Source organism: Onychostruthus taczanowskii, unplaced genomic scaffold (assembly GCF_017590055.1).
Source record: "Onychostruthus taczanowskii isolate IOZ18803 unplaced genomic scaffold, ASM1759005v1 scaffold61, whole genome shotgun sequence".
NCBI lineage: Eukaryota > Metazoa > Chordata > Aves > Passeriformes > Passeridae > Onychostruthus > Onychostruthus taczanowskii.
Genome location: NW_024503790.1, coordinates 6,601,976 through 6,628,775, shown reverse-complemented (window position 1 = coordinate 6,628,775; position 26,800 = coordinate 6,601,976). Strand labels below are relative to the sequence as shown.

Below are 26,800 nucleotides of genomic sequence, written 5' to 3'. Positions count from 1 at the left end.
GGGTGCTACTGCCGAGCCAGTGGGTGAGAGGGTATCTGCAGAATGGCTTCAGCTGTGCTGGAGGGAAAAGTTCACCGTGTCTGAAATCTTCGTGTGGAGCAAATGTTAACAGCCCAAGAGCCACAATGCAAGCCAAAAACTGGTTTAAGCCATTTTGTCCATCTTGTATACTTTAAAGGGACTGATTTAGTCATTACTAAGATTTCCTGCAAGTTTATTAGAAGTGGGCTTTATGATCTGAAATCCAGGTATCTGTTGAAAAGGTGATGTACCCCTGTAAAGACAGGCTGGACTTGAACAGACACGGATTGACTGTTAAATTGTGGATTGTATTACATCAACAAATTTTAAAGCAATACCTATGCTTCAGTGTTGGACTTCACCTTCAGCAAAGAAGTGACAAAAATCCCTGATGACCCAGCAATGTGTTTTGAAAAGTGAATAAAAAATGCTTGACTTTGAAGAGAAAGGACTTAGAGAATTTGAAGTGAGGAAATAAGGGATTTAGAGGTGAGGAAACACACCTATACCTACTACATTTATTTATTTACTGACTTGTGTTAGGCTGGATAAGAAGGATAATATTTTGCAGAGAAGTTTCCCCAAAGTTTAGCTCCATTTTTGGAGCTGGCAGTTTGATCCATATGACTCACAGAATCACGCGAGTAGGAACTCGGGACGTCAAAGCTTCTTTCCTGTTTGCAGCTGGATATTGTTCTCTAACCTACACTAAAACAGGAATGGCACTGAGAAATGAAGATTACTGTTTCCTCTTCACTCAAATAGTAACATTTCACCCACAATTTGGTGTTCTGAGGTTATGGTAGTAAAGCACTGTTGCAATACTACTGACTCTTGGAAGCAAAAAGAAGTCAGTACTTGGTAAATCCTGTGCCAAAGTCCAGATATAACATTTTAATTTAAATTTTGCATATAGTCTAGGTGTGGTCCTTCTTTCTGTGAACCAGTACTTGAACCTCATACAAAAACCTCTAAAGAGTTGTTGATCCACGAGAAGTGGCTTGCAAACCTTGGCATTCTTAATAAGGCACATAATACAAACAAAAATGAGATAGCAGCAAATAAAAGGAGATAGAATTCTATCACCACAACAGTCACAGTGCCTCTCAAGCTTATGTTCACGTAACATAGACAATACACTGTTAGATTCAAAACCAGATTTCTAGGAAAGAAAAATATTTCACTTATGATCAGTATTGATATCCTACAGTTTTCTCTCTAGTAACAGAAAACAACTCTGGCTATATATAATTATATTCTACTTATGGCTCAAAAGTAAAAGAAACTTTATTATTTGAAATCAATGTATTATTTGTAATAAAGGGACAAGTGTCTCAGAATCAGTGCAGTGACTATTATTAATTTCTATCTATTAAATCAGTGGCTTTAAACCAGTTCCTGAGGTAGGTTTGTCCTTCCATCAGAAACAATACTGAGCTTAACATGACAGCCCTGGAAAGATGAAAAGTAAAGTACAAGACATTTCTGGAGGCAAACTGCATGACAGCAAACAAGCAGCTCAAAAGCATGCTACACCTAGCACCACTTCAGCCAAGAGGAAATTCTTCCCTTCCACGACAGAGCTAAATAATTTTTTTGAGGTGAAACACATGTTGACAATTAAAAAAAAAATCACTCTACGTAAATGGTACATCTTGAAATCAGATAACTTTGTTAAGACACAGTCAGTTATTAAAAATATTTGTGCTATTGTTTTATAAATAGCAGAGCAGTTTGAGTTAAAACTAATCAGAACACTTTCGTTTGTTTTACTTACACATTTGCAATTTTCATGTACCGATGTGAATTCTTATACTCACTTCAGTGCCCTGGGACAAAAGATTAAAATGTGAAAATTTTGTTACTGGGCTTGAAAAAGGTTGTGTAGGTCCAACCACTGAGTGCACCAAACCTCACTGCTAGCTACAGATGTACGGAATTAGCCCACTATTTCCCTAAGAAAAACCCCCAGCAGCCCCTGGAAAACACCCTTTCCTGGACTGAAATGTAGTTTTTCACAGCAGACAGTAAGTCAGTTGCTCAGTGCCTGTGAGCTCCTGGGGTCACTGGCATGTTTCTGTAAGGGAGCCAGCACCACCCCTGCATTCCTGTCCTCGCTCTCGGGGCTGTACAGCCTGTTCTTCTCGATGTACGCCCGCACCGCGTCAGGCACCAGGTAACGAATGCTCTGGCCCCTGCGCAGGGCTCTCCGGATCTTGGTGGAGGAAATATCGTTTGTGATCCACTCTTCCACCAGGTGAATGTTATTCTTGTGTCTCCACAAAATATCCGATTCGTAGATGAATTTCTGAGCATTGTTTCCAGCCCTGCTGATACACACAAGGCCGTGCTTTTCCACAATTTCAGTGATGTCCTCCAACTTCCACAGATTGGGGACTCCAAAGGATTCCAGCATGTCACTTCCACAAAGCAGTTTAACCTGTGGGACACCTTAAAGACAAAATTAAATGAGAAATAGGGCTTGGTTTGGGGCTTGGCAGATTTCAGCAAACTTGACAGGGACATTTCATTTCTTGGCTCCCTCCCCCTCTGTATCTTTGGTTAAGATGAGACAATGGAATGAAATTTTAAAGAAAGATTCAGAGTATATAATTAGTAGCCATAACACAGGATTTTTCTGAAGAAAGGTTATGGGAGTCCCTTCATTAAAGGGGTCTAATGCCTTATGCTGTGGAATCTGAGGGAATAAAGTTACTGAGTGACATCAGAACCAAGGGCCACCATAGAAGTTACTCATCAGTGCAATTCTCTTGAAAGAACAAGGATCATTAACCATCTAATTTGCAAACAAACTTAACTTTTCACAACTGGACTCTGATTTTTCTTTTTAATGGGCTCATGCCTGTTTGGTTCCTGTTTTCTCTTCCGTCCCAGCTTTGTTATGGGTACAGCATCCTGCAGACTATTAGTGACATCAGCAGATAAAAGCTTTTCCTGATGATACCTGAAAAACAGATGTATTTTAAAGATGTAGTAAAAAATTGGGATAGTATGGCCTACCAAAGAACCTCTCCCTGCAATTATCCCAACTGGTTATAGTTACCACCATTCTTAGTCCTTCTATAGGTTCGTGAAACTTTTTAGAGGTTGGCAGAAGAATACCTTAAAACCTTGAGTGTTTCCAACCACTCGCTCTGACAGCTTTCCCAGTCATCAACTTCCACCCAGTCTGAGTTCTTTGTAGCCAGTTTTGCCATAGTCACTCGGTGATTTGCACTGATCAGACCTTTCTTCTTATATGCATCGCCCACTGGTGAAATGATGCCTTTGATTACTTTGTATTTTCCTGTGGAAAAAGACACAACACACAAGAACATGAGAAGTGGTTGAGCAGATGTTACTTCCCCTGCATTGTGTTTCACCTGTGACACAACCACTGTGCAGTGCAATGACAGCTGACAGGCAGCCCAGTGGAAAAACACAGGACACTCCTGCACTGTCAGGGCAGCACAATGAAGGAGTTAGCAAGATGTATTAGAAAGATGTATTTCTGTAAACTATAAACACTGTGCTTTAGCTCATTAAAATCAGTAATAAGCAACACATAAATGAGCCCTCTCATAATGGCCTACATGGTTTTGTATAAGATGTAAACACATATCAGCTTCAGTATCTAATCAGCATTTGCTAAATATCTGTCACTGTCAAACAAGCATTCATAGACACAAAATACTCACCTTAACATATAAGTGTCTGGTTATCAAAGCTATTCCAAATGATATAAATTTGCCATCCTACCTGTTTCATGGAAGTAGTCTTTAGCCAGCTCAAACAGCCTCAGGTGCATGTTGGTGATGGGATTGAAGGACCCACAGGCCAGCAGCACCACTTCAGTCTTCCTGTCAGGATCTTCCATGGCCACTGCTCACAGTGACAGAGCCAGGTGGACAATGTTGGTGCCAGGTACCAGCCACTACAAGAAATGGCATAAGAAAGAGTTACTGTCACTCACTTGTGTTGCCAATAAGCAGAAGATAAAATTTCAAGATCAAATTGAATGCTGTCTTTTTCTTCCATCAGCCTGGCCTGTGACTGTTCATGTGACACTTCCCAGTCCAATTTCTAAGTGATTAAAATAAGAAATTACTGCAAAGAGGCTGCTTGCCCAGAGAGGACGGCGTACTGCCCACTCTGAAGAAAAGCAGCTCATGCTTTTAAACTTCTTGTGGAGAGATTATCTGTCCTGATTGCAGGACAAACTTTATTAAACTTTGCACCATTTTAAGATGCCAGTGCCAATCAACTGCCAAGGGACATGTGGGCAGGGAACTTCCTTGTTAAGTAACTTCCTTCTAGTGCTTAGAGGGAGAAAGAACATCCTGTGGCCATTCCTAGTCTTGCTGCTCTAAACTGCACTGATCCTTTCCAGCATGATCTGTAAAACCAAGACTGTGTCAAATATTATACTGTATTGGATTCTGGAGGAGAACAATGCCAACGTTTCTTCATTTGGGATTTATTTACATTTTCTGAAACATAAAATGTAAAGGGGTAATTTATATAATTCAAGGTGATATGTGGGAAGAGTGCTATGGACTAAAGATGAGAAAAGTCAGTCTGCCTTGTGTTGCAGCAAGTGTTAGGTGTACCAGTGGAAAGGGTGAGAGAAGAATAGTAAATTACAGAAGTTCAGTAAAAGCTGCAGTTAAATACTGGGGGGTTTTCCCCTTTTCTAAAATACCAGAGTTTTGTTCCAATTCTGAGCTTCAGTTTCAGAAAGCTACTTAAGAATTGCTGAAAATGAGGAAATTTCACCATTTGTAATTTAATTTCTCCTCGCACCTCACACACATTTTTGCTTCTGTATCCTTTCCTGAGAACATTCTGGCTTGCCAAGATGTTTTCCCACATCTGGCCTAACAAAGGAGAACTGCAATGGGCTGTCGCTGTTTGCCAGATGTCTGAGACATCCTGAGGAGCACAGAATTGTCTGCCCTTGTTTCTACAGCAGCATCACCACCTGGAAAAACCCCACGAGGTCACCCTGACACCGTGTCTCCCTTAGAGAGAGGCTGAGTGATGTTCACAGCCAAACCGCGTAACAGGACTGTGTGCTAACATCAAACAGCCCGCGGATAAAAGGAACTCTTGCACGGCTTCATATCTGGTAAGTGCCAGTACTTTTCTGTGCTTTCAATAGTTTCACAAACTTTTAAAATATTCTTCATTACCGCAGAGCAGCTCAGCAGCAGAAGGGCTGGTGGTACTTGAAACGCAGCCTTGCCAGGGGCACAGCTAGAGAGTTACTATGGGAACAGGGAGGAGAGGAATTTGACTGCCTTTGTGATGCACAAATCCTTCTTTCAACAGTGCCACATGCTGCAAAACTGAGAAAGGTTGATTATTTCCTTAAAAAAAAAAAGGTGCAAAAAAAAGCAGAAAATATTAAGATGGAAATAGAGTGCCTTTTCGGGAGTTAGTCAAGTGTCCCTTTTCATGCTCCTAATTTTACAGTTCACAGAAACAGGCAATCATTGCCTCAAAAACTCACCTTGCACTAAAAGACACCAAAATATGCCCACAGCAGCTTTTGGGACGGCTCTGGAGCCCCCCTGCCAGTCACCTTCCGGGGCTAAGCAGGTAAGGATGCTTCACTCAATCTCATTTACGTTTCAGAGGCCAATATCTGCCAAATATGTTTATATATCGGCATATATATAGAATATAAGCATGATGTGGGCGTCGCTTCACTAGCACCCTCTGCAGCTCTCCGCCCCCGCGGGCCTGCTCGGGGGTCCGGTCCTCGCCCAGCGAGCAACCCCCGCCGCCGCCCATCCATCCCCGGTGAGCCCCGCTCCCGGTCCCCTCTCGCCCCCTCGGGTGCCCGCTCACGCCCGCTCCATGTGTCCGGCCACCCTCCGCTCCCCGTCCCCGCTTAGCCCTGTTCCTGTCCCCCTGTCCGTCCCCGCTCACGGCGGGGAACGGGCGGGCGGGCCCGCGGCAGAGCGCGAGTCCCGCCCGCTCCTCCCCGCAGGCCGATGGCCCCGCTGCGGAGGGAGGGCCGCGTTTCCCCGGAGCGCCGTGAGGCCGGGATCGGCCGCTGGCCGCGCCCGGGACCGTCCCCGGGCAGCGGTCCTGTCCCTGCTGCCTCGCACGGCTGCGCTCGGGCGGGCTCCTGAGCGGCCTTCCGAGGGGCCGTGCCAGGGTCAGACCTGTGTCACACAGCGGGGCCTCTGTGTTTCAGTAGCTGCTGCTTGGTTTGACACTCGCTTGATTGTGAGTGCTGTGGCTGGTGGAGTTCCCTGGTGAACCGCTCTTGCTGTGAAGATAATTCTGTGCACGCAGCCTGGCATTTCTGTATTTCCACTGCGAGGATCTCCGGGTGTTGTTATTAAACATTCCATCAGCAAGATAGTGCATAATTTTAATATTTAGACTGTTTTAAGTGCGTTTTAAGTTGTTGATACAAACAATAAAATGTACTTTCTCTTAGGAGTGTCATGTAAAAATAAGATTTTCATGTGAAAACAGAAAATGGCTTCGAGAGGAACAACAGAGACCAGTAAACTAAAACAAAACTTGGAGGAGCAGTTGGACAGATTAATGCAGCAACTTCAAGATCTGGAAGAATGCAGGTAATAAAAATAGTTGCTTTCCTCTTATATGGTAGTATTTTTCTTAAGTGGCTGGCAGAAGAAAGTGGTACCTTTCAAAAATCTTAGCGGGGGCTTATTTATTTTTGTGTTTTGCTGTGGCTTTCTGTCTTTAACTTAGGATATTGGTGTCAGTAAAAATTACTTTTAAAAACCTTTATTAAGATTGTTTTATATATCTGAGAAAAATGCAACCAGAAATACTCAGTATATTCAGTATGACTCTTAAAGTTTTAGTAGCTCTTCACAAATCACAATTTTTCTATGGGATTTTTAATAGTGAACAAATAGCTTTTGTGGCTCTTTTGGTTTATCTTATAGATAGATGCCTGTGGGGGGGTTGCATTGTTTTCCTTTTAGTTTGTCTAACTTTTCATGTGATTTTATACTAGTCTTCTGTGGGTTGATACAATTTGAGACAGTGAGTTATCAAGAATGGGCTTTTATCTGTTTTAGTAGTTGCCTTTAAACACCCTGTGTTTAGATGCTTCCTGTGCCTCTAGTTCTCACTTGTCCTAGCAGTTTGTATCTTTTTCAAGAACAGTTAGAAGTGCTGAGGGGAGGTGGTGCTGTTCTGGGAACTGGGCAAGGTTTAGGCAGCAGGATCAGTTATTCCTAAGTGGATGGCTTTGGGTGGGGAGATGGGCTTCTCAGGTAATCCCACTGGCTGCACCTTTGGGCAAGACAGTCTCACCACATGATTTTGTTGAGATCCAAAAATGCTTCTAAGTACTGCTCCAGGTGTGGGGTATCTTGTTTATCACTAGGGCGTTTTCATTATCAGTGAGTGTAGAGCCGTGCAGGTGGGAGGGTGCAGACCCAGCAGTGCATGAGCTGCACAGGAGCAGGGCAGCTGCAGAGGTGGGAGCTCTCAGTGCCTGGGGAACCAAGCTCCGTGCCATGGCCAGTGCCCTGTGCCCCGTGGGGTGTCTGAGGCTGAATCCTGTGATCAGTGTCTCTTCTTGGGTCCTCCCTAGAGAGGAGCTGGATGCAGATGAGTATGAAGAGACCAAAAAAGAAACTCTAGAGCAGCTGAGTGAGTTCAATGACTCCCTGAAGAAGATTATGTCTGGAGATATGACTTTGGTGGATGAGCTCGGTGGCATGCAACTGGTAAGGACAGTGTGTTGCTAAAAAACTTCATGTTCTGCCTGGAGTTGATGAAACAGCAAATACATACAAGTGATTCACTAGAATTTTTATGTGAAATATAGATCTATGTAGTGAATGTATTTCCTAATTTAATACACTTATATATGTAAAAAATTTGGATAGGGGAAAAAACCCACTGATGAATTACGAGCGTAACATTGTAGGAGATTAAGACCTGGACAGTAATGAAAAGTTTCACAGCTCTTTCTCAGTCTAGTTACGTTAATTAAAACATTCTTTAAGCCCTCCATAAAGGTAATTTTTTAAAAATTTCTCTTCCATGGTTATGAAAAAAAAAGATGAGCTCTGTATATCAAATGATGCAGAGGATACTAATGATGCTTTCCAGGCCTCATTAATGTCGTCCTGCTGCTGTAGTTTGTGATTCCTGTTAGTCCTGGTCATTCTTGCTCTTCTCCTTGCAGGCAATACAAGCAGCCATCAGCCAAGCATTTAAAACTCCAGAAGTGATTAGAATGTTTGCAAAGAAGCAGCCGAGGCAATTGAGGACAAGGCTGGCAGAGGTGAAGGCTTCTGTTTTACTGCAAAAGCTGTTTATTTGAGGCAGACTGATTCAAGTGTGTAATGACTGCAAGGAAAGCACTGAGTGTGCTGGAAAACTTGGTTGTAAAGTCCAAAAGAGATGGAGAAGTTCTCTTTCAGTATTTGTTCAGTTTTAAATGTTTATTGAGGTAATGGGGGCAGCCATGTGTATTTCTTGAGTTACCTTCTATCTTCTTGCTTCAAAGTAAAAGTGGGATTAACAGAGTGAACTGAGGAAGCTGCAAATAGAAAGTCTGTCATTGTACTGAGGGCTGGAGAGTGCACTCGATGTTTCAGAGATCTAAGTTGAAGGTCCAGATAAAGTAAAATCAAATGGGATTCCTCCATGTACCAGGGATGTGTGAATACATAATTTTAAATTATTATCATTCTTTGATGAAGTGAGATCCACGTTTGGAGAAATCAAGTGAGTTAAGGTTAGGGGTAAAGAGTGTTTGCTGAATGTTCAGAAAAACTTCAGAGACATCCTTTAAATCATAGCTAGCTCTGTCCCTTACTGCTGTGGGTCCATGACTACTGTTGATATATTTAGGCTGTTGCATTTCTCATGCTGTTGTGTTGGGTGAAATAATGGAAGCTTATATTTTTTGTCTCTTTTTCCCCCTGGTGTGCAGATGGACAGAGACTTAATGGTTGGGAAGTTGCCACGAGACCTGTACACCCAGCAGAAACTAGAAATCCTGACTGCCCTCAGAAAGCTTGGTGAGAAGGTAAGGGGTTGGTGTGATAGTCAGGTGAGTAGTTTTCTGCCTGTTTAGGAGGAATTAGAAATAATTAAAATAAGAAATTACAATTTTATAAGCAAACAATAAAATGCAGCTTGCTGTGACAGTACATAAATGTCCTTCCATTTTAATGCCAAACTTCATTTGAAGATGAACATGTATCAAATAGTTTGGTACCTTTCTATATGGCTGTTTCTCCTTTTAAATACTTCCTTTGGTGGGCTGTATGCATGAGTCACTCACCAGCTGGTACAAAGTGATGGTATTTATAAAAGCTACAAAACAAGTCTTTTACTGGCCATCTACCACCAATTCATCAGGAACTATTCAATACCTCTGACATGCGTCCAGCTTCACTTTTATAGTGTCAGTTGTGCCTATCCCTGGGTATGAGAAAAAGAAATTGGAGAGGTGAGTGATAAATTCATTGTTGCCCCAGTGATCCATCAGTGGCAGAACAAGCCCTGGGTTTGCCACCAGAGGGAGGAAGAGAAGTGACTTCTCTTTGTGGATGGTATATGAAGAAAATGGGTTGCTGTGTATCTCTGTACTTCAGCTTTTTTAGGAAATGAAGGAATGTCATGGAAAAGATCAAGTGCAGTACTTAAAGGAGCTGCAATCCAAGTAATTTCTAAAGCCAAGGCTTTTCCAATATTTTATTGCTTGAGTGTCAGAGGAAAAAAAATGTTTTGCAAATATGTAAAGGCTAGTTAAGATTGTGAACTTGAAGCTATCTAATCCTCTTGGAATGAGTTCCTTGGAACACAAGAGGTCACTTCACCACACTCTGACCTATCCTCTTAACCTTTTGAAATGATCAGTAGCACAGAGGGCTTGCCAGGACAGTAGTCTCACATCTGTTCTGGATGTGAACAATGACAGCAAATGCTGCCTGTTTGTCTGCACAACACTGCAAAATGTTAATTAGCTGTATGCTTGCTAACAAAGCCAGCAAAGACAGGGAAGTAATATGTGTTCCTTCATTCCAACATCATCCTGAATATCTGTACCTGATTTTTATATTTCTAATAAATAAACTGACGCAAACACTGTGAAGGGTTTGACACACATGCTTTGCTGTAATAAAGATGTGTATCTGAGGCTAATTAAATTACTTTCAACTTAGCATATCTGAACCTTCCAAATGTAGGTTACTGCTTCATTATTGTAAATATTTTATGGGCATCTGTCACAAGGCATCAGAGCACATACATAAAAGTAAAATATACGTGGGGAAATGTCACTTTAAAGGAAGAGAACCATTTCTAGGTCATTGGTTCTTAACATGGTCAAAGCTGGCAGTGACTGCTTTTTTTTGCTTTCCTCAGTAGATGATAGGAAGTAAGCTTAGATCTTAGTTCTTTATTGTACTGACCATATGACAAAAATGTTATTGACACCTTGGCACTGTTCAGGTACACAGGTACAGTGTGACCTTTTAGTAAAAAATTATTGCTGCAGAACTACTTGAAACTTGCATGTGCAGGCATGTCTGACACTGCACATGCTGTCCTGCCTGGGCTGACAGGAGCCAGGGAGGGAAGATTCAGTGCTGAGGAACTAGCTTCTATTTTTTTTTTTTTTTAAGTTTTAAAGCATGGTAGATAACACTGCCACTTAAAAGCTGCAAATGGACAATTGCTGTAACCTGTCCTAGCTCATGTAGATGCACAAGTAGATGGTGGGAATATGCACAGTTAAGGTATCAGCTTCACATTTGTGGTGTTTTTTGATTTAGCTCACTGGTGATGATGAGATGTTCTTGTCAACAAATGCTGGTACAGCCCTGAGCCAATTTGAGAGAGTCTCCACTGACCTTGGTAAGTTTTCATTCTCCTAACTTCTGATTCCTTTGCCTCATTGAACACTGATTAATAGCAGTATGTCTGGTTCCCCTTTGGAAGAGAATATATGAACAAGAGATTCATGCCATTAAATGAATGAATATGTGTGTGTATATATATATCTATATACATATTCATTTATATATAAAAATATATGTTTTATTAACAATGAAACTCTGATACACTATTATGAGAAAAAGGTAACACAACAAATAAATCCAGTGCCAAACGTCCATGAAATGCCAAGGGTGTCCATCATGCTGAAGGCTTGAATAGTCTGTCTCAAGCAGAGATGCTGCTCTTAGAATTAAACACAGATCTTTTTTGCATTAAAGTCTCTCTTCGGGAGAGCTGTGTCCTCTGCTTGATGCAGAGAATTTGGCAGTTATTGGCACATTGTCAAAATACAGCTTTAAAGCAGTCTTCCTGCCATGCTTGTCATACCTCTGACTGTATGACAAGATCAAGAGTTGAGTTACAAAAGACATTAAATAAGCACACAGTTCATTGTAGTAGTAGTTAAACCTGGGATAAAGAGCTATGAATGGCAGGAAGGTGCCAGACTAGCTCAGGGTACAAATAAACTGTCTGAGTGCCCTGCCTTTCAGCTCTGCCCTCCCTGGAAGTGTAAGCAAGGTGAGAACCCTCTAGTTCAAGAGAGTTCTGTGGGGGGGAGTGTTACCAACACCATTCCAGCTACAAACACAAAGCACAGCTCTGCAGGAGAAGCTGGGGAAAGGGAGCTCCATCCCAGCCTAGACCTGGCTGCTCTAGACCTGGCAAGCCTGTGTGTTGTTTTGGTTTTTTTGTATTAGCTCAAGTGTTGTAGTTTTCACAATGTAGGTTTGATTTCTTTGGATCTCAAATGTTTTGCTTGATTTAAATTGTATATAAGGTGATTCACAATTTCCACTAATACTTACTGAAAATGCTTTTTCCCCCTCAGGATCAGGAGACAAAGTCTTTGCTCTTGCAAGTGTTGAAGTAGAAAAGGCAAAACAATGAAGAGGTTCGTGAGGCTTGTGTCTCCAGTTATCAGCAGCACTGGATTTTGGTCATACTGTGTTTGGCTTTTCTATTTCTTACATGTTGAAAAAAGGCAAAGCAAAACAAAAAACCCAAGCCCTAAATCTCTTGGGTCCTTAACCAGAAGATATGAAGTAAACAGCCTTAAGTGCACTTTGGAACCTTGGTGTCTGTACCCTTTAAGTAATACAAGCTCTGAGGCTGAACACTAAGTGGAACTCTACAACAAAAGCATGGTATGACTGTCTTTGGAAAGAGTCAGCTGTTTTGAAGTTTTCTGAATGTGTATTTCTCTAACTATTAAAACTTAATCTTTTTGCATGTGGTTGTAGCAAGCAGATCTTTTTACTAAGTGGTCCTCATAATTTTTTTTGGGTGATTCTTCACATTGTCTTAATTCTTGTGTGGACTCCCCACTAAGTAGTTTGTACTAGGAAAGCATTGAAGCTTTGGAAAATGGATGTAGTTTATTGAAATGCCATCTTTCTACAAACTGTTTGCAGAAGACCCAGAATGACCCAGATGCTGATCACTGGCCCTTGGCTGCTTGTTTGCCGTGCCCATGAATGAGCACTTTGTGTCCCAGCCCTGACTGAGGACAATGGCAGCCCTGTGGGGAGGCTTCTGGAGTCCTTTAACCTTGTGTATTGGAAGGACAGGAATTGATAGGACATGGCAATGAGATGCTCTTCCGTGGCTCTGCCTTCAGCTCTGGTGTGTAACTGCACTCTGCTGTTATTTCAGAGGGGGCATGAAATAGCTTTCAAGTAGAAACAAGTTTTAAAAGGGAGGGAAAAGCTCCCGTTATGTGATCAGTGCCAATGTTGTTCAATCCCAGTGTGGTGCTCCTCAGAGGAGGGTCTGTGTCTCCACTGGTCCTGCACTAACTTGGCTTAGGAAGGTTTCAAATCTCATGTAGTTGAATTTTTAGCTCAGAGACTAAGTGGGTAGCATTGACTATTAACAGAAAATTAACATGTCAGTCATCGTTTAGAGTGCACTTACAGGGCATAAATGCCCTATAAATTAGCAAGTTTGTCTAATTATAAACTGGGACTGGAGTAGACTAGAAAATGTGTTTATTGACATATTTTGCTTTAACAGATATACTTTTGACATCTAGCATTTAAGAAATGAAAGGATACATGATATAGATAGCATAATTTGTTTTTCACTGATAGAACTTCTTTCTCCCTGTTATTAGAAAGCCTTTATTGAGGAGGGGTCTTTTGTCCATTCCAGCAGAACTATTTTCCTGTCTGGGACAGCATTGTGTTCTCTCACAAAGGCTGATTGCAGCTTCATAGCTGAGAGCAGCTTATTAAAAGGCATTATTGGACTCTGAAATTGTGGGAAGCAAAACAGTCTGTGGGGACTGGAGCTGCCTTCTTCTCCTTTCTGCTCATTACTGGTGCTCAGGAGCTCTCTCCCCATACACCCCAGTGCTTGCAGCATTATTATGTAAATTAAATCTCTCAGCGCTCACAAAAAGTTTACAGTACAGTGACGTGGAAATCTTTTTCCTTGTAGTTTGAGAGGTGTAAGTTTCCAGGAGAAACTTTTTTAAATTGGTTTGTAAATATTTCAGGATTTTTGCAAATACCGGTACTGCGGGCAGTTGTAACATTCCAATCAAATTGATCCTTGACTGAACATCTTTCCAACGTCCTGCTGCTTCTGCTCTTGGAAGGATCTCTGGTGGTTTAGGTGGACAAAGATGAGACTGAGATCAGTACCAGTATTGCAAGATTCAGTGTGTGGGTCAGACTTCTCAGGAGCTGAGAAGGGTCAGGAATCAGAGCTCTGCCCAGAGACTGGCTGTGTCCTGCAGAATGCCCTGGCCATAAATGTGATTTAACAAGGAAGCTGCTGCTGATGTGAAGCTAATCGTGTGTTGACCCTCGCAGATAGTTAAGTAACCTCTTGAAATAGTTAGACTGATTTCAGGTATAGTAAGTTAATTGGTGTGTTGTGCTAAATATATTGCTAAATAATCCTGGGGTGTACCTCTACCACCATCTCAAATGTTTCTGCAGGGAAAAAAAAGTCCATAATTATTTATTATACTAATGATTTCCTCAAATAAAAACTGATAACAAAAGAACAACTGCTAAATGAAAGCATGGGTTTGTGTTTAACAAACAAGCTTGTGATGTGTGAGTTCCATCCCCAGTTCAGTGTTGGACCTGGGCAGATCACTCATTCTGTACACATCTTTCTTTCCTGGAGTAAAATACAGATTATGATCCTTAAATATTGAGTGCTGTGAAGTTGTTATTGATCATACATTGCTTTGAAGATTAAAAGTGCTTTGTTTTTTGTTTATCATTTTACTTCTGAAATAAGAACTGTAAAGTACAGTAGCTTTAAACACATCAGCAGAGTTCCCAGAGTCCTTTTTTGGCCGTATATAACCTCCTTTTTTTAATCTTCTTTCTCTATAGAGTGAATTCAGTGATTGTACTGATCTGAAGGAAAAAGTGTTAGAAAATTGAAGCTTCAAATATTCTGTCTCTCTTTCTTCTATCTTTTTCTCCTTGTGTTATTTCCCTTCTTTGATCTTGAACGGAAAAGTAGCAAGTTACCTTTGTGTTGAAGAAAAAATACAAGATTTCTTAAGAGATCCTTAGTTTCTCATGTTACTTTGCCTGTAAAAGTCAAATTAATTTTGATAGAGAGCTGTGTGTAAATGACACCCTGTGGCCAGGCAGTTCAGGTTGTCATGGCTGAAATGGGATGGATGCATGATTTTGATGGATTTGAATTATCAGACTAAGTCTGACATATAAAATATTAACAAAAGAAAAAGAGTCCTTCACTGGGTACCACACACATCTTGGAGAGAAAGAGTTTTCATTGTTGTGCGTGTTTGAATCCTGGATAATGAAAGCAGGGATTGTGTGTGCAGATGCTGCTGGAAGCCCTTAATGAGAGGGGGATGCCAACAAGTACAGAGGGGCTTGGAGGGTGGAAGCAGCTGTGCTGTGATGGAATCCTAAATGAATTTCAGAGCTGATTAAGGAAGAACTGGAGATCAGGGAGGACGGGGTGAATTGAGAGAAATTTTCTAAGTCAAGCAGGGATTCGGAGGAAATATTTCGTGAAGTTTTGGCTTACTAGAATAAACAGCAGCCTCATTAAACAAGAGATTAGGAGCTATTGAAAAGAAAAATCCATTTAATCTGATAGATTTCTGTAAAATAATATCAAGTCTTTATACAACACATGTAAAAATGTTAGACTTAACCTTTAGATAATTAAACTTCTAACATTCCCTTGCTGAGGGTTAGGTCAAGCAGCGTGAGGATTGGGAGGGTAACTGATTTGATCACGTGCAGTTCCCTGTTCTGTTTGCTTTGGGAGGCTCTGTGCATTCCCATGAGACATGAACAATATTTTACTCTATCTCTTGCAGAACTAGCGTAGTTGAGAGGCCTCTTGAGCATCCATCATGTCTTGTGATGAGACAGTGACTGATGGCAAGATGTCACCTTGCTTGATAGTAAACGTCTCGGTAAGCTTGAAGGGAATAAACTGAGGTGGGGCAGGAGCTCAGCTTTAAGAAAATAAATCTAAAATTCTCCTAGGCTAGAGGAAGCCGTGTGGTATCTCTCCCTGCTAAAACCTTTCCGAAATAAATGCAGGATGTTAAATTGATGATGTGTAAGATTGCATTGCACTGCTGTACAGTCAGCCAGCTGAATTAGGAGAGCTAGACGGTACTTAGTCATAAAATGGTGTTGTGCCCATGATGTTATCAGTAAGGAAATTCATACTATTGCAAGGATGCAAATGATGACTTAATTATATGCTCCCACTAGCATAAGATGCTTTTAGATCTTTCCCTCAGACTCATGTACTGTGCTAATTAACAGTAATCCAACTGGAGGATCCCAGTGCAATGCTTCTGCATATTTTTTTCAGCTTATGCTGGAGCTCTTATGTTCTTTTCTTAAATAATTAATAATCATTACTGCCTGCTGTGCTGTGGGTATGTGCCAGTGATCTCAGATCCCAGCACATTTGCACCATTCCTGTTCCTGTCAGAGGCTTGGGTTTGCTCTTTGCAGAGGCTTTCATGTTAAGCCCTTCATTAGCTGGCAGTGGGGTTTGGATTTCAGTGGCATCGGGCTTTGATGTCATTAAGTATCAAGCTGTTAAAGGAAGTGCCACCTATTTCATTACTGTGACTATCTTTATGCAATTAAGTTAAATACCGAGTGGAAAACAGATGAGTTTTACTAAATAACACTTGGTTCACAGAGCATTTTCATCTCCAGGAATTTTGTACTTGCCTTTCTGCCTCACCAAGGCACCCTGTGAGGAAGCAGGGTTACTGTTAACCTAGTGGGAAACCATGATGCACATGACTGGTGGAGAAGGCTGAGGAGCCTTTGGTGGCTTCTGTCTTCTTTGGGTTTTAGTTTTAATTCATTCCTCTCTGTGTTCACTGGGATTTTACTCTTCTTCCGTCAATGTAGATGAAGCATTACTTTATTTTTTGAGTGCTTCAATGACCAAATGACCACTGATTCTATTTGGAGGTTGGCATTGTCTGTATTGGCTGAATTAGCTCAGGCTGTACTGGATGTTGCAGTGTCTTCAACTTTCTTAGCGCGGTGTTACCCAGCTGCCCCGCCGGGATGGATCTCGGGCGGGCCGGGAGGGACAGCAGGAGCCCCGGCAGGGGTGCTTCTCGGGTGAGTGCGTGCCGCCGTGCCCCGGCGGAGCGGGGTCCCGCGGGGGGAGCGCGGCGGGGCCCGGCGGGAGCTGCCCCTTCCCCGGCCCGCCCGGCCGGCCGGAGCTGCCCCTTCCCCGGCCCGGCGGCCCCTTCCCCGGCCGTGCCCGCCAGGCGGGAGCTGCCCCTTCCCCGGCCCGCCCGGCCCCTTCCCCGGCCGTGCCCGCCCCTTCCCCGCCGGGCCCCGGTCCCCGCCCCTTCCTCCCGGCCGGCTCTCGGGTGCTGCCTGCGGCGCCGCCGCTGCCCTGGGCGCCGGGACGCGGCGGGTCCCTCCCCCGGAGCCGCCCAGGCACCTCCCTCGGGCCGCCGCGGTGAGTCACGACGGAGGAGGAGGAGGAGGAGGAGGCGGCTCCGCTCGGCTCCGCTCCGCTGCTCTCGCCCGCCCGTGCCGAGCGCGCCCCGCCGCCGCCCGAGCCGCCGGAGCGCCGGGGCCGCCGGCCCCGCACCAGGTGAGCGCGGTGCCCTTTGTGCGCGGCCGGGAACAAAGGCGCTCGGCCGGGCCGGCTCCGCTCCGGGCCTCCCCGCTCCGCGCTGCCGCCCCGCCGGCGCCGCTCCCCGGCCCCTGGCAGGCCCTGGCCCCGCGGCGCAGGTACGGGAGGTGCCTTTTCCATTTTCTGGCATCACCCCTGCCGTCACGAGGCGCCCTGCTCCCCGCTGTCCCACCCCAGGCATGGCCGCGCTGCGGCGGCAGCTGGAGCGTTCCCGGCGCTGCCGAAGGTGCGCTGGGCCGGCAGGTGCCAGCCGGCGCCGGGGCTGCTCGGGGCAGCCCGCCGTGCCCTCGGCATCCCGGCCCTCCTGCCAAAACGCCTCTCGGACAGCGTTTACTGAAGGGCTTCCCTCGGGGGTAATCCTGCCTTGGCTAAAAATGGGGTTTCTGGAGCCTCTGAGGCAGCACTCGGTAACTTGCAGTTTATATGGACGGTATTTGTTGGCACACGTTAGTTTTTTACCTGTTGGGAAGATACGTGAGAGAGGGACAGCATCACCCTCCGGATAAGAATGTATCAGAGACAGATGAGACGTGATCCTCGCTTCTGCTCGGTGTCCAGATGTGCTTCATCAGGGCACGTTTGCCTCACAGCCTCAGGTTTGCTTTCTCTTCCAGAAGAGAATATTTTGCTCTGTTGTATATCATCTTTTATTTGTCCATTCCTCATCTTGGCATGTTGAACAGGATGAGCTTTGATGCTCTGTGAGATGAGCCCGAGACATTCTGCAGATGTGAGGATTAAAAAAAAGAATCAAAACACCAAACTCCAGCAGACTTTGGAGGCAAGTTAGTTGTGCTAGCTCACAGTCCTGGCCTAAGCTGGCTCCAGTATGGTGAGAGGCATGATTAGTGAGTATTTAAGAACATATTTTTCAATACATTTACAAAATCCTACTGTATTTTTTTTTTTGGCTGCTGAACTTACAGGCTTTCAATTTCTTTTGGCCTTGGTTATTTTTGGAGCTCATGTGTGATGTGAAATAGCCTGCTGAAGGAGAGCCTCTATGTAAATGGTGAAAAAATGAGGCTGGACATGTACTTCAGTAGGGTTTGTTCTGAAAGCACAGGTATTCAAGGTGAGGGAGCATACAGAAAGCTATGTATTACTCTTTCACAAATACAGGCTGGTTTTCTTATCAAGCTACAAGCTCATTTTGCCTTGACAAACAGATTCATCTGGAAAAGGGTGACAGGTGTACTTCAGATACATTTCTGTTGCTTCACTGTGCCCTTAGCTGGAAAAGCATCATCAGTTATTGTATCTTTGGCATCTTGGGAGAAACCAGCCGCTCCCTCAGTGCAATTCAGAGCTGCTGGGGATCTGTGTGCTGTCTTAGTTGATGTGGCACACAATACTTCAGTAGGGTTAATTGGAAAGCACAGGTATTCAAGGTGAGGGAGCATACAGAAAGCTATGTATTACTCTTTCACAAATACAGGCTGGTTTTCTTATCAAGCTACAAGCTCATTTTGCCTTGACAAACAGATTCATCTGGAAAAGGGTGACAGGTGTACTTCAGATACATTTCTGTTGCTTCACTGTGCCCTTAGCTGGAAAAGCATCATCAGTTATTGTATCTTTGGCATCTTGGGAGAAACCAGCCGCTCCCTCAGTGCAATTCAGAGCTGCTGGGGATCTGTGTGCTGTCTTAGTTGATGTGGCACACAGAAATAATAAATCTATGAAGAAGTGTGTAGGACTGAACAACTGCAGGAGCAAAGGCCATTTTGGAAAACTTAATTGGTAGTGAGTTGGACCCAAATCTGCTTTAAAGCAGTTTTCTCTTTTGGTTCATTGTAAGCCTTGCAACAAGTTATGGAAAAGTTACACAGCAGGAAAGTGCTTTCAGGGTTCTTCTTGACCTCCAGGTGGGAGTGCAGTGGAATCTTCAGCAGGGAAGCCATCCCCTGGGCTGGCAGGAGTCCCTGTGCCAGCCCCTGTGCCATCAGCAGCGCGGGGGCTGCCCTGGCAGGGGCTGGGGGCTGTGGGTCACGGTGAGCAGCAGCCCCTGGCCCTGTCTGAACCAAGCAGTTACTGCTGCTGTCACCCCACCATCCTGTGGGGGGCTCACAGTGAGCAGCAGCCCCTGGGCCTGTCTGAACAAACCAGTTACTGCTGCTGTCACTGACAGAGTGTCCTGTGGATTGCTGGGAAAGCGAGTTCTGAGTGCCAGGCTTGTGGGAAGTCTGGAGCTGTGTCCCCTCTGCTGCCTCCATCCTTCCCCCTCCATCCTTCCCCCTCCAGGGTTTGAGAGTGCTTCGCTTCGCAAGAGGACAGAGGCGTTTCCAAAGCAGTTTGTGTTGTTTCCTAAACAAACCAAAAGTGAACGGAAACAAAACGTAGATTTTGTCACTGCTAACAATGACTGTGATCCGTATCTGCCAAAAATTAAAAATCGTCCTGCAGTTGCATGTGGGCAAGCAGAGCTAACACCTAAGAGTGCCTGATGTGGTTAAGCTGTCAAGGTTGATGCTTTGCCTAGGAAACAGCTTGTCAGAAATAGATCTATTTATATGTGTTTAATATAAGTTTTTCCTCTCCAAAATGTTTGTCATCTGTAACCAACACAAACATTTATGTTTTTTACCAAGTATTTCACTTCCTAAGTTGGTTGTTGACTACAAAGCACCCTCCTGAGCATCTGACCTAGTTTGAAGCATCAAGCATCCACCCAAGTGCTGTGCACAGAAAGGAAACAGGCTTTTGGAGGCTGCTGTTCGAGATGCTGGGAGAAACTTCCAGGAGAATTTTTTCCCAAGAAAAAGGATTTGGTATCAGAAATGTTTCTATACATGCAGAGGCAAAACTGTACTTCTCTCTTTTACTGCACGCTGCCATCAGATTGGATTTCCTGCTGAAATGCAGCAGGGACAGAGGCAGCTGTTCCAGTGCCCCACCATCAGGTGTGCGGGGCAGAAGTGGTTGGGAAAATTGCAATCCTGACAAATGTGCCAAATGCTTGAGTTCTGGGCTACAGCTATTGTGTGTCTGGTCCCAGTTTTGATGGTGATGTGCACCAGAGATGTAAATTATTGGAACAAAACCATTGTTACCACATCCAGTGTTGGTAATTTAATGGTCTTGCTTCTAAGTACAAGGGAGAAATTGTATGTAATGGGTTTGAAATGTGCTGGAAACTTTTTACCAAGTAACTTCATTTAGGAAAAAAAAACCCAAAACACTTTTTTCAGTGTTATATCTCCAAGAATGGAGGACTGTTACAGTTCTTTTTCCCTTTGAAGAGCTGTGTCCTGTCCACGAGCATCCATTGGCATGGGAGTGCAGATAGAGCAGAGGGAGCAAAACTAGAAGTGAGAGGACATCAGGGATCAGCAAATTAACCAAAACCCATTAGTTAGTACTAGAATGAGGAGAACACTCTCCTGACTCTCAGATTTATTTTCAGCCTTAGTGTTGAGGAAGCATTATATAACAATGCTTGAAAAAGTGAAGAAAGCTCATTCTTGTTTCTGCTCACTGCTGGTGATCTGACAGAATGTCACAGAGCCTCTCTATGCTCTAAATGTCAGTCTGAATTCAGGAAGTGGAGTTGTACTTCTTGCTTTTCAGTAAATGCATCCAAGGTTTTACAAGTATCAAATCTGCCAAGCCTATTTCTGTTTTCAAAAATAATATAGATATAATTATTCATGCTACTTAAAAATAAACAAGACAGCCTAAAAATCTCAAAAAAAACTCTCCTAATAATTTCAATTTCTTGCATTATTGGAATTCCTGTGACTGACTAAATGAGCTACTGATTGGGGTTTAAAAATAAACAAAACAGCCTAAAAATCTCAAAAAAACTCTCCTAATAATTTAAATTTCTTGCATTATTGGAATTCCTGTGACTGACTAAATGAGCTACTGATTGGGGAACAGAGGTGGGGTCAGTAAATTTGTATAACAATTCCACTTGTCTCAGGATGTTCTGTTTTATTCCATGCAAATACACAGACCAAGAATTTATTTGATTTTTCACCAAGTCCATTTTCTCTGTGTTATGAGGGCAGCTAAAAAATATGGAAATCACTTAGGTAATCAACTCTGTTTATGACCATGACCAAGCTCAGAAACCTTCTGACTCACTTCATCCTTCCATAAAATTAGTTGACTACCTCACATGAAGGTGGAGATGTTTAATTAAAGTGTAATTGTTTTGCCTCTGAACTCATCCAGGTCCTGATTCAATGCACAGTGAAGTCAGTGAGGAGCTTTTAATTAATTTCCTTGAGCTTTAAATAAGTACACATGGACGTGCACCCTTAAAGGAAATGTGACCTAAATTTCTACAGCAGAATTGCTGTAATGGAGGAATATAAATCCTGAAACAGCTTAAGGTAAACTACTGAAGGAGGGCTCTTTGTGGAACTGAGGAGGGGATGGTGCAGCTGCAGGGATCTCTGGTGCCTGTTGCCATTTTAATGTCATTTTAATGGAGTTTCCTAACTTTGAGTGTGTTGGATCTTCTGTGGAAAACTGGAAATTTCTCTGTGCCTTGGCAGCTTGCTCAGTTAGTCGGGGGAGGCAATATCAGACTTCAAGATAAACACAGTTAACTGAATGTTTATGCAAAACCAATCAGCAATAACACTTACAGCATAATTAACTTCAAGAGTTGATGCCAAATAGAGAAAAATAGGAGCATTCATGTCTTCTTAGCTGCCTTTTTCAGGAATGTCTGTAGATGCCAAATAATACTCGTTGGTTTATGTGGAATTCGTGAAAGGTTTTGCTTAACTTCAGAGGTCAGAAACATTGGGTTTTGCTAAACAGAACTTGTATTGGTGAACTCTTGGTCAGCAGCTACAGTGAACTTGGTAAAATAAGCCTTTCACAATTCACATCAAGCTGCCACCATTCTCTTACTGCTTCACTCATTCTTAGAGCACTAACTTTTACAAAACACATTTTAATCTTTAAATAAAGTCCTGTGTGTGGAAGAGCACTGCAGTTTGGCCCCTTGTTTTTCATGGATTCATTTCATTGCTCTCGGTAGCTGTGGTTGTAGGTGTAACTGCTGTCAGCTCCTTCCTCTTGTTGAGCAGCTAACCATAACAGAGGGTACCTGATTGTGCTTATGGTTTGGCAGAAATCTGCCTGCTCTTCCAGGCATTCTCTTTGCCCATTCTGCCTTAAATTGGTGCTGGCTGGGTGCATCCTGCTCCTGGGAACCCTGACGTGCTCTGGTCTCTTGCAGTGGTTTTAACGTGTGTGAGAATCAGCCGCTCTCAGGTTTGTTGTGAATGGTCTCTGGGCTGACTCCTGTTGTTACTGTCATTATGTATTGCAGTTTGATTAGCCTAAATTAATGTTTTTACCTGTGGTTGCCCTAACGTGTGTTGTGCCTGGCCTGTGGTCCTTCCGCCGTGCTCGGGAGTTGCTCAGTCCCAGCACTGCTGGGAATTGCTCAGTCCCAGCACTGCTGGGAATTGCTCAGTCCCAGCACTGCTGGGAATTGCTCAGTCCCAGCACTGCTGGGAATTGCTCAGTCCCAGCACTGCTGGGAATTGCTCAGTCCCAGCACTGCTGGGGGCTCCTGGAGCCCCCCGGCCCCGCAGTCCCTGGGCTCCTTCTCCAGCCCGGTGTGTTTGCTCAGTGCTGAAGGGACTCCAGCTCTCAGACCACTGACCTCATGCAGCTCTATGTCACAGTTCACAGCTCGTGGGATTAAGGTAACATTCAGAATTGTGGCTAGGCAGGAAGGAAATTGCATCCATTTTCCTGAGACATACAAAGTCTCTTGAAGGCAAGATTTCCTTCCTTGCAATCCCACTTGGCCAAAACATAGGGAAAGCATGGTAAAATTGGTAATTGTCCGTGGTAAAATTGGTGTGTAATCAGGAATTTGTTTTAAACCAGTGAATGTTAGAAGTCCTCTCTTAAAACTGACAAGGACTTCTTTCCTTCCTCCCTCCTCTGTCCATCAGACACCTTCACAGCACAGTCTTGTTTGGCGACCTAAGAAAGGAACAAAAATCCTTCTCTTGTGCTTTTTGTTTCTAGTAAGTCCTTCAGAGAAGAGAGAAGTTGGCATGCTTGGCATACTCTACTGAGACCAATCTATGGAACACTGTCTAGGCAAGGTCTCGTGGATTATTGTTTGATGAAGGTTTTAGGAGCAAAAGTCTCCTGCCCATATTACCCAGGAGCACTGCTGCTGCTCCGGGGTCACTGAGGAGGCAGAGTTTGTGCTCTGGTTAGCACCACAGACATGACTGAGGCATGTGGCCATCTTAGACAAAGAGCCATTAATTCTTAGTTCAGCTCACAGCAAGAGCTATTGATAATAGATCTCTTTAAATGGTTTTCAAAATTGAGCCTTGATTCAGAACTGAAACCTCTTCTTTGCTTTTTTTCGTTATTCAGAGCATCCATGGGGAAAGCAGGACTGAAGTTTGGGGGTTTTTTCCCTAAAGAGGCAAGATAACTAGGAGACATCAGGGCTGTGTTTGTCACATCTTACAGCAGATTTTATTGATGTACGAGGCCAGAACACTTTCATGTTGCTGTCCAGTGGTTACACAATTTTGGTAGTAAAGAACTATTAATCTGAGAGTCTCTGCTCCTAATAATGTACTTTGATACACTGTTGCAAAACAATACAATGGTAACTAGTCACTCACCTAATAACAGCTCACATTTTAATTGCCTTTAAAAAAATCTAGTTAGCCATAATCTTGCTACTATAACAGATTTATAGGCATTTGCAGTGTGAAATGGCTGTGACCTGGCAATAATGATGTTCAGATGTCAGTAAAAATTACAGGGCAGCACAACTGGGAGCTCTCACTAATACCTGTCTGGCTGTACATCCTGTGTCAATGAGTACCAGAGAAATGCCTATAAATACCTACAGAAAAAATATGTAGATATATGTACACACACTGGAGAGAAAGCCTTGCTGTGCCACCACGTGTGCTCTCTGCCATTTCAGGTTAAATGCACCCAGCACTGTGTGCTTGGGCTGGGAGAGGTTGGGCACCCCAGCACAGGGAGTTTGACTCCAGAATCTTCTGTTTCTGAAATAAAATATTTACAGATAGATCCACACAAAGCTTGGCTGCACTGCTCTATTTTAATGATGGATGCTGAGCACTTTTTAGCAGTAATTCTTCAGTGGGATACCTGGTAATTAAGTCATTTGCTATCTGTCATTAGTGCCTAATTTCCTGCCTAGAAGATTTGTAGCTTTGTTTTAAATAGGAGAAGAGGTGCCTGAGCCTCTGTGGGAGATGCCCATGGTTGGGACAAGAGCAGCACTGTCCATCCAGCTGTTGGGAGCATCGTGAGTAAAGCACTGCAGCTGTCTCTTGGGCTGGGGTGCAATTTGGGTATAAACTGCTCTCTGTGAAGTACTGTCACTTTTAAAGAATTTTTGACACATTCATCTTTGAAGTGTGAATACCTTTGTGGAATGAAAGGCTTTTTTTCAGGTTTTGTTGCTGTTACTACGTTTAATTTCAGAGGCTTCAAGCTGACTGACGTGAACTACCTAAAACCCTGTGCTGCCTCTTTCAGCTGCATGAGATGTGAGAGGTGTCTTGTCCTTGAGGGAAGTGGGGGGAAATCATCTGGTTTGTGTGTGCCTGAAGGTCAGGAGGCACATTTTAATTTCATGAAAGTGCTGATTATGATAGCAGGATTTTTAAAATTTATTTTTTAAGTCAGCTTGAGCATTGATGTAAGAACTGTTTTGGTATATTGGGAAGCTCTGTGGAATGCACTTCATTGGTAGTTTTGAAGCCCGTTTTGAAGCTCTGAAAGGTGTTCCAGCACTGGGGAGAAAAACCCCTGCTTGTGTTCATAAATGTTTCATTAATAAATGGCAGTGTTTGGGGCTGTTTCCTGTCCTCCTTCAAGAAGGAGGACTGTAGTGTCTCGTTAAAAATTTAAATCTAACATTTAAGAGATGTGAACCTACCACATCTGGGAGTTCCAGCAGTAAATTGACCTAAATCTGACCCTGGGGTTCAGATTCTGAAGTCAGCTAAAAGGTAGCACTGAACATAGAAACGAAGACAAAAAAAAACCATGTTAAATATTTCAGTTCATACTGTTCACCTATAAATAGGTAGCTGTTATGAATTCTTCATTGTATCCCTCTGGAGAGGGGAATTAATCCAGTCTCCAGCTGCCTGTGACTGAAGGTCATGAGTCAGAATGAATTAGAGGAAAATTTGTAGCAGACTCTGGTTCCTGACTTCAGGTTTCAGGCTCCAGCTTGGAAGGTTTTTTGGGCTCTTAACTGTTCTCTGGAAAATGTCATTTGAAAATTAACAAGGCTGAAATGAGGGGCAGCATCCCCTTGCACTTCCAAGCTTCCCAGTGTGACCAGGCTTAAGCACTGAAGTGCTCGTGGAGGGGAATGGCTTAACCTTGCTAATGATAGCAGAGAGCCAAAGGGGCCCTTCTGCTGCTCTGAACTCCGCTGGTGTGGAGCAAAGGGAGCCTGCAGTGCTCGGGTTTGTTCACCGTGGCTCCTCAGCTGAGCTTTGTAATCCTTTCCCATTAATTGGGGGGTTTCGCTGCCTTCGACAGAACCAGTCAGATTCAACAAAAAAATGAATTGTGGCTGAACTAGCTCCTGTTGGGTTTCTTTTGGCTATAACTGGAAATGCTACAAGATGTTAAAGAGGTAGTCAGCTGTGACTTAGGCTTTAAAGAACCTGCCAGATGGCTGCTCTAAGTACCCTAAATTATTAAGGCTGAATATGTAAAATACTACATTTTCCAACAGCTTACTGCCTTTTTATTTTCTTCCCCCTTAATTTAGGCTGTGCAGATTCCTCGGTTGCACTTTGTGTTCTCCCATACCAGTAAAATGTGGTCCTTAGGAATTTCAGCATTACAGAGGACTGCAGTGTGGGGGAGAATATGAAATTTGGAGGAACAAAAGCTCATGTTGCATTCTCATTGCATTAAATAAGCATGGCTTTAAAACTGAATGGGATGCTTAAGTAGCTTCTTTATGCACAATTTATAAAGATGCAATTCTTTCAGCGTGTCTCTTTTGAGATGTGAAGTTTTTGTTTATTTAAAAAGAGGACAGGAGGGGAGTGAGAAGAATTTGGGGGTTCTTAATTATGAACTGATCTGTGGCATTGTCCAGCAGAAAGTTCCTTCTAGGTTTTGAATTCACACCAGTGTAGGTGGAAGTGAAGGAAATACAGTTAGAAATCTGTAATTTTCAGTTGCTGTGTGTTGGAATCTTCTTCTGAAGGCGTTCAGTCAAAACAGTTCTTGCTGGTGAGGCTTGAGTTTCCTGAGGAGCTGTTTCCATCTGTTGGTAAAACAGACAAGTTAAACTGAGACTGAGTACAGATTTCTCCTGTCTACATTTTTTTGAAGTGAAACCCCAATAGCTGATGTTCTAAACCTAGTTAGGAAAGAAGAATCAAAGGGAAAGCTAGCTGCAGTTACAGTATTTTTCATTAGGTACTGTTGTGTCTGGGTCAGTGATTGAAGAGAAAGCCACTGTGCTCTTCTAATTCATTTTTGGGAAGAAATATATTTTATTTTCATTAGAGACTTTTCAGAACAAGGAGCAATGAGGAGAGGTGAGGAAGTATCCCCTAATGCTAGTGGGACAATTGGAAGTCCTGAGCTGTTCATTACTTGGGTG

The 26,800-nt window shown here is 43.3% G+C and overlaps 2 protein-coding genes across 11 annotated transcripts in view; one reads left to right on the top strand and one right to left on the bottom strand.

Moving 5' to 3' along the window:
- Positions 1–2,050: 2,050 nt before the first annotated feature.
- On the bottom strand, positions 2,051–5,718 carry NMNAT1 (nicotinamide nucleotide adenylyltransferase 1). Its single transcript, XM_041419567.1, has 5 exons — positions 5,534–5,718; positions 3,781–3,955; positions 3,145–3,328; positions 2,841–2,986; positions 2,051–2,472 (listed from the first exon to the last, which is right to left on the bottom strand). Exons 2-5 carry the CDS (start codon positions 3,896–3,898, stop codon positions 2,054–2,056), a joined length of 867 nt encoding a protein of 288 aa, XP_041275501.1. The 5' UTR covers positions 3,899–3,955; positions 5,534–5,718; the 3' UTR covers positions 2,051–2,053.
- A 243-nt stretch (positions 5,719–5,961) lies between these two features.
- LZIC (leucine zipper and CTNNBIP1 domain containing) overlaps positions 5,962–26,800 on the top strand; it is a 33,482-nt gene continuing 12,643 nt past the window's right edge. The window contains exons 1-8 of one of the 10 annotated variants that reach the window (XR_005953767.1): positions 5,962–6,187; positions 6,476–6,617; positions 7,613–7,748; positions 8,213–8,311; positions 8,966–9,061; positions 10,815–10,896; positions 11,867–12,182; positions 15,362–15,460. Coding sequence is in view for 3 of the 10 variants with exons in the window: in XM_041419563.1 (XP_041275497.1) it covers positions 6,517–6,617; positions 7,613–7,748; positions 8,213–8,311; positions 8,966–9,061; positions 10,815–10,896; positions 11,867–11,925 (573 nt within the window). In the remaining 7 variants the exon portion in view is untranslated. Of the gene's footprint in view, positions 6,618–7,612; positions 7,749–8,212; positions 8,312–8,965; positions 9,062–10,814; positions 10,897–11,866; positions 12,268–13,534; positions 14,201–14,390; positions 14,410–15,361; positions 15,461–26,800 lie in introns of those variants that run through there. The other 9 variants (XR_005953766.1, XR_005953768.1, XR_005953763.1 and 6 more) reach the window with 9 other exon arrangements.

What these genes read in the sequence shown, in the direction of transcription:
- NMNAT1 (XM_041419567.1), bottom strand. Translation starts at nt 3,898, where the DNA reads ATGGAAGATCCTGACAGGAAGACTGAAGTGGTGCTGCTGGCCTGTGGG. An exon ending in GAAACACTCAAGGTTTTAAG is followed by an intron (nt 2,987 to 3,144) that starts GTATTCTTCTGC and finishes TCTGTTTTTCAG; the next exon opens with GTATCATCAGGAAAAGCTTT. An exon ending in TCAGAGTCCAGTTGTGAAAA is followed by an intron (nt 2,473 to 2,840) that starts GTTAAGTTTGTT and finishes TTTGTCTTTAAG; the next exon opens with GTGTCCCACAGGTTAAACTG.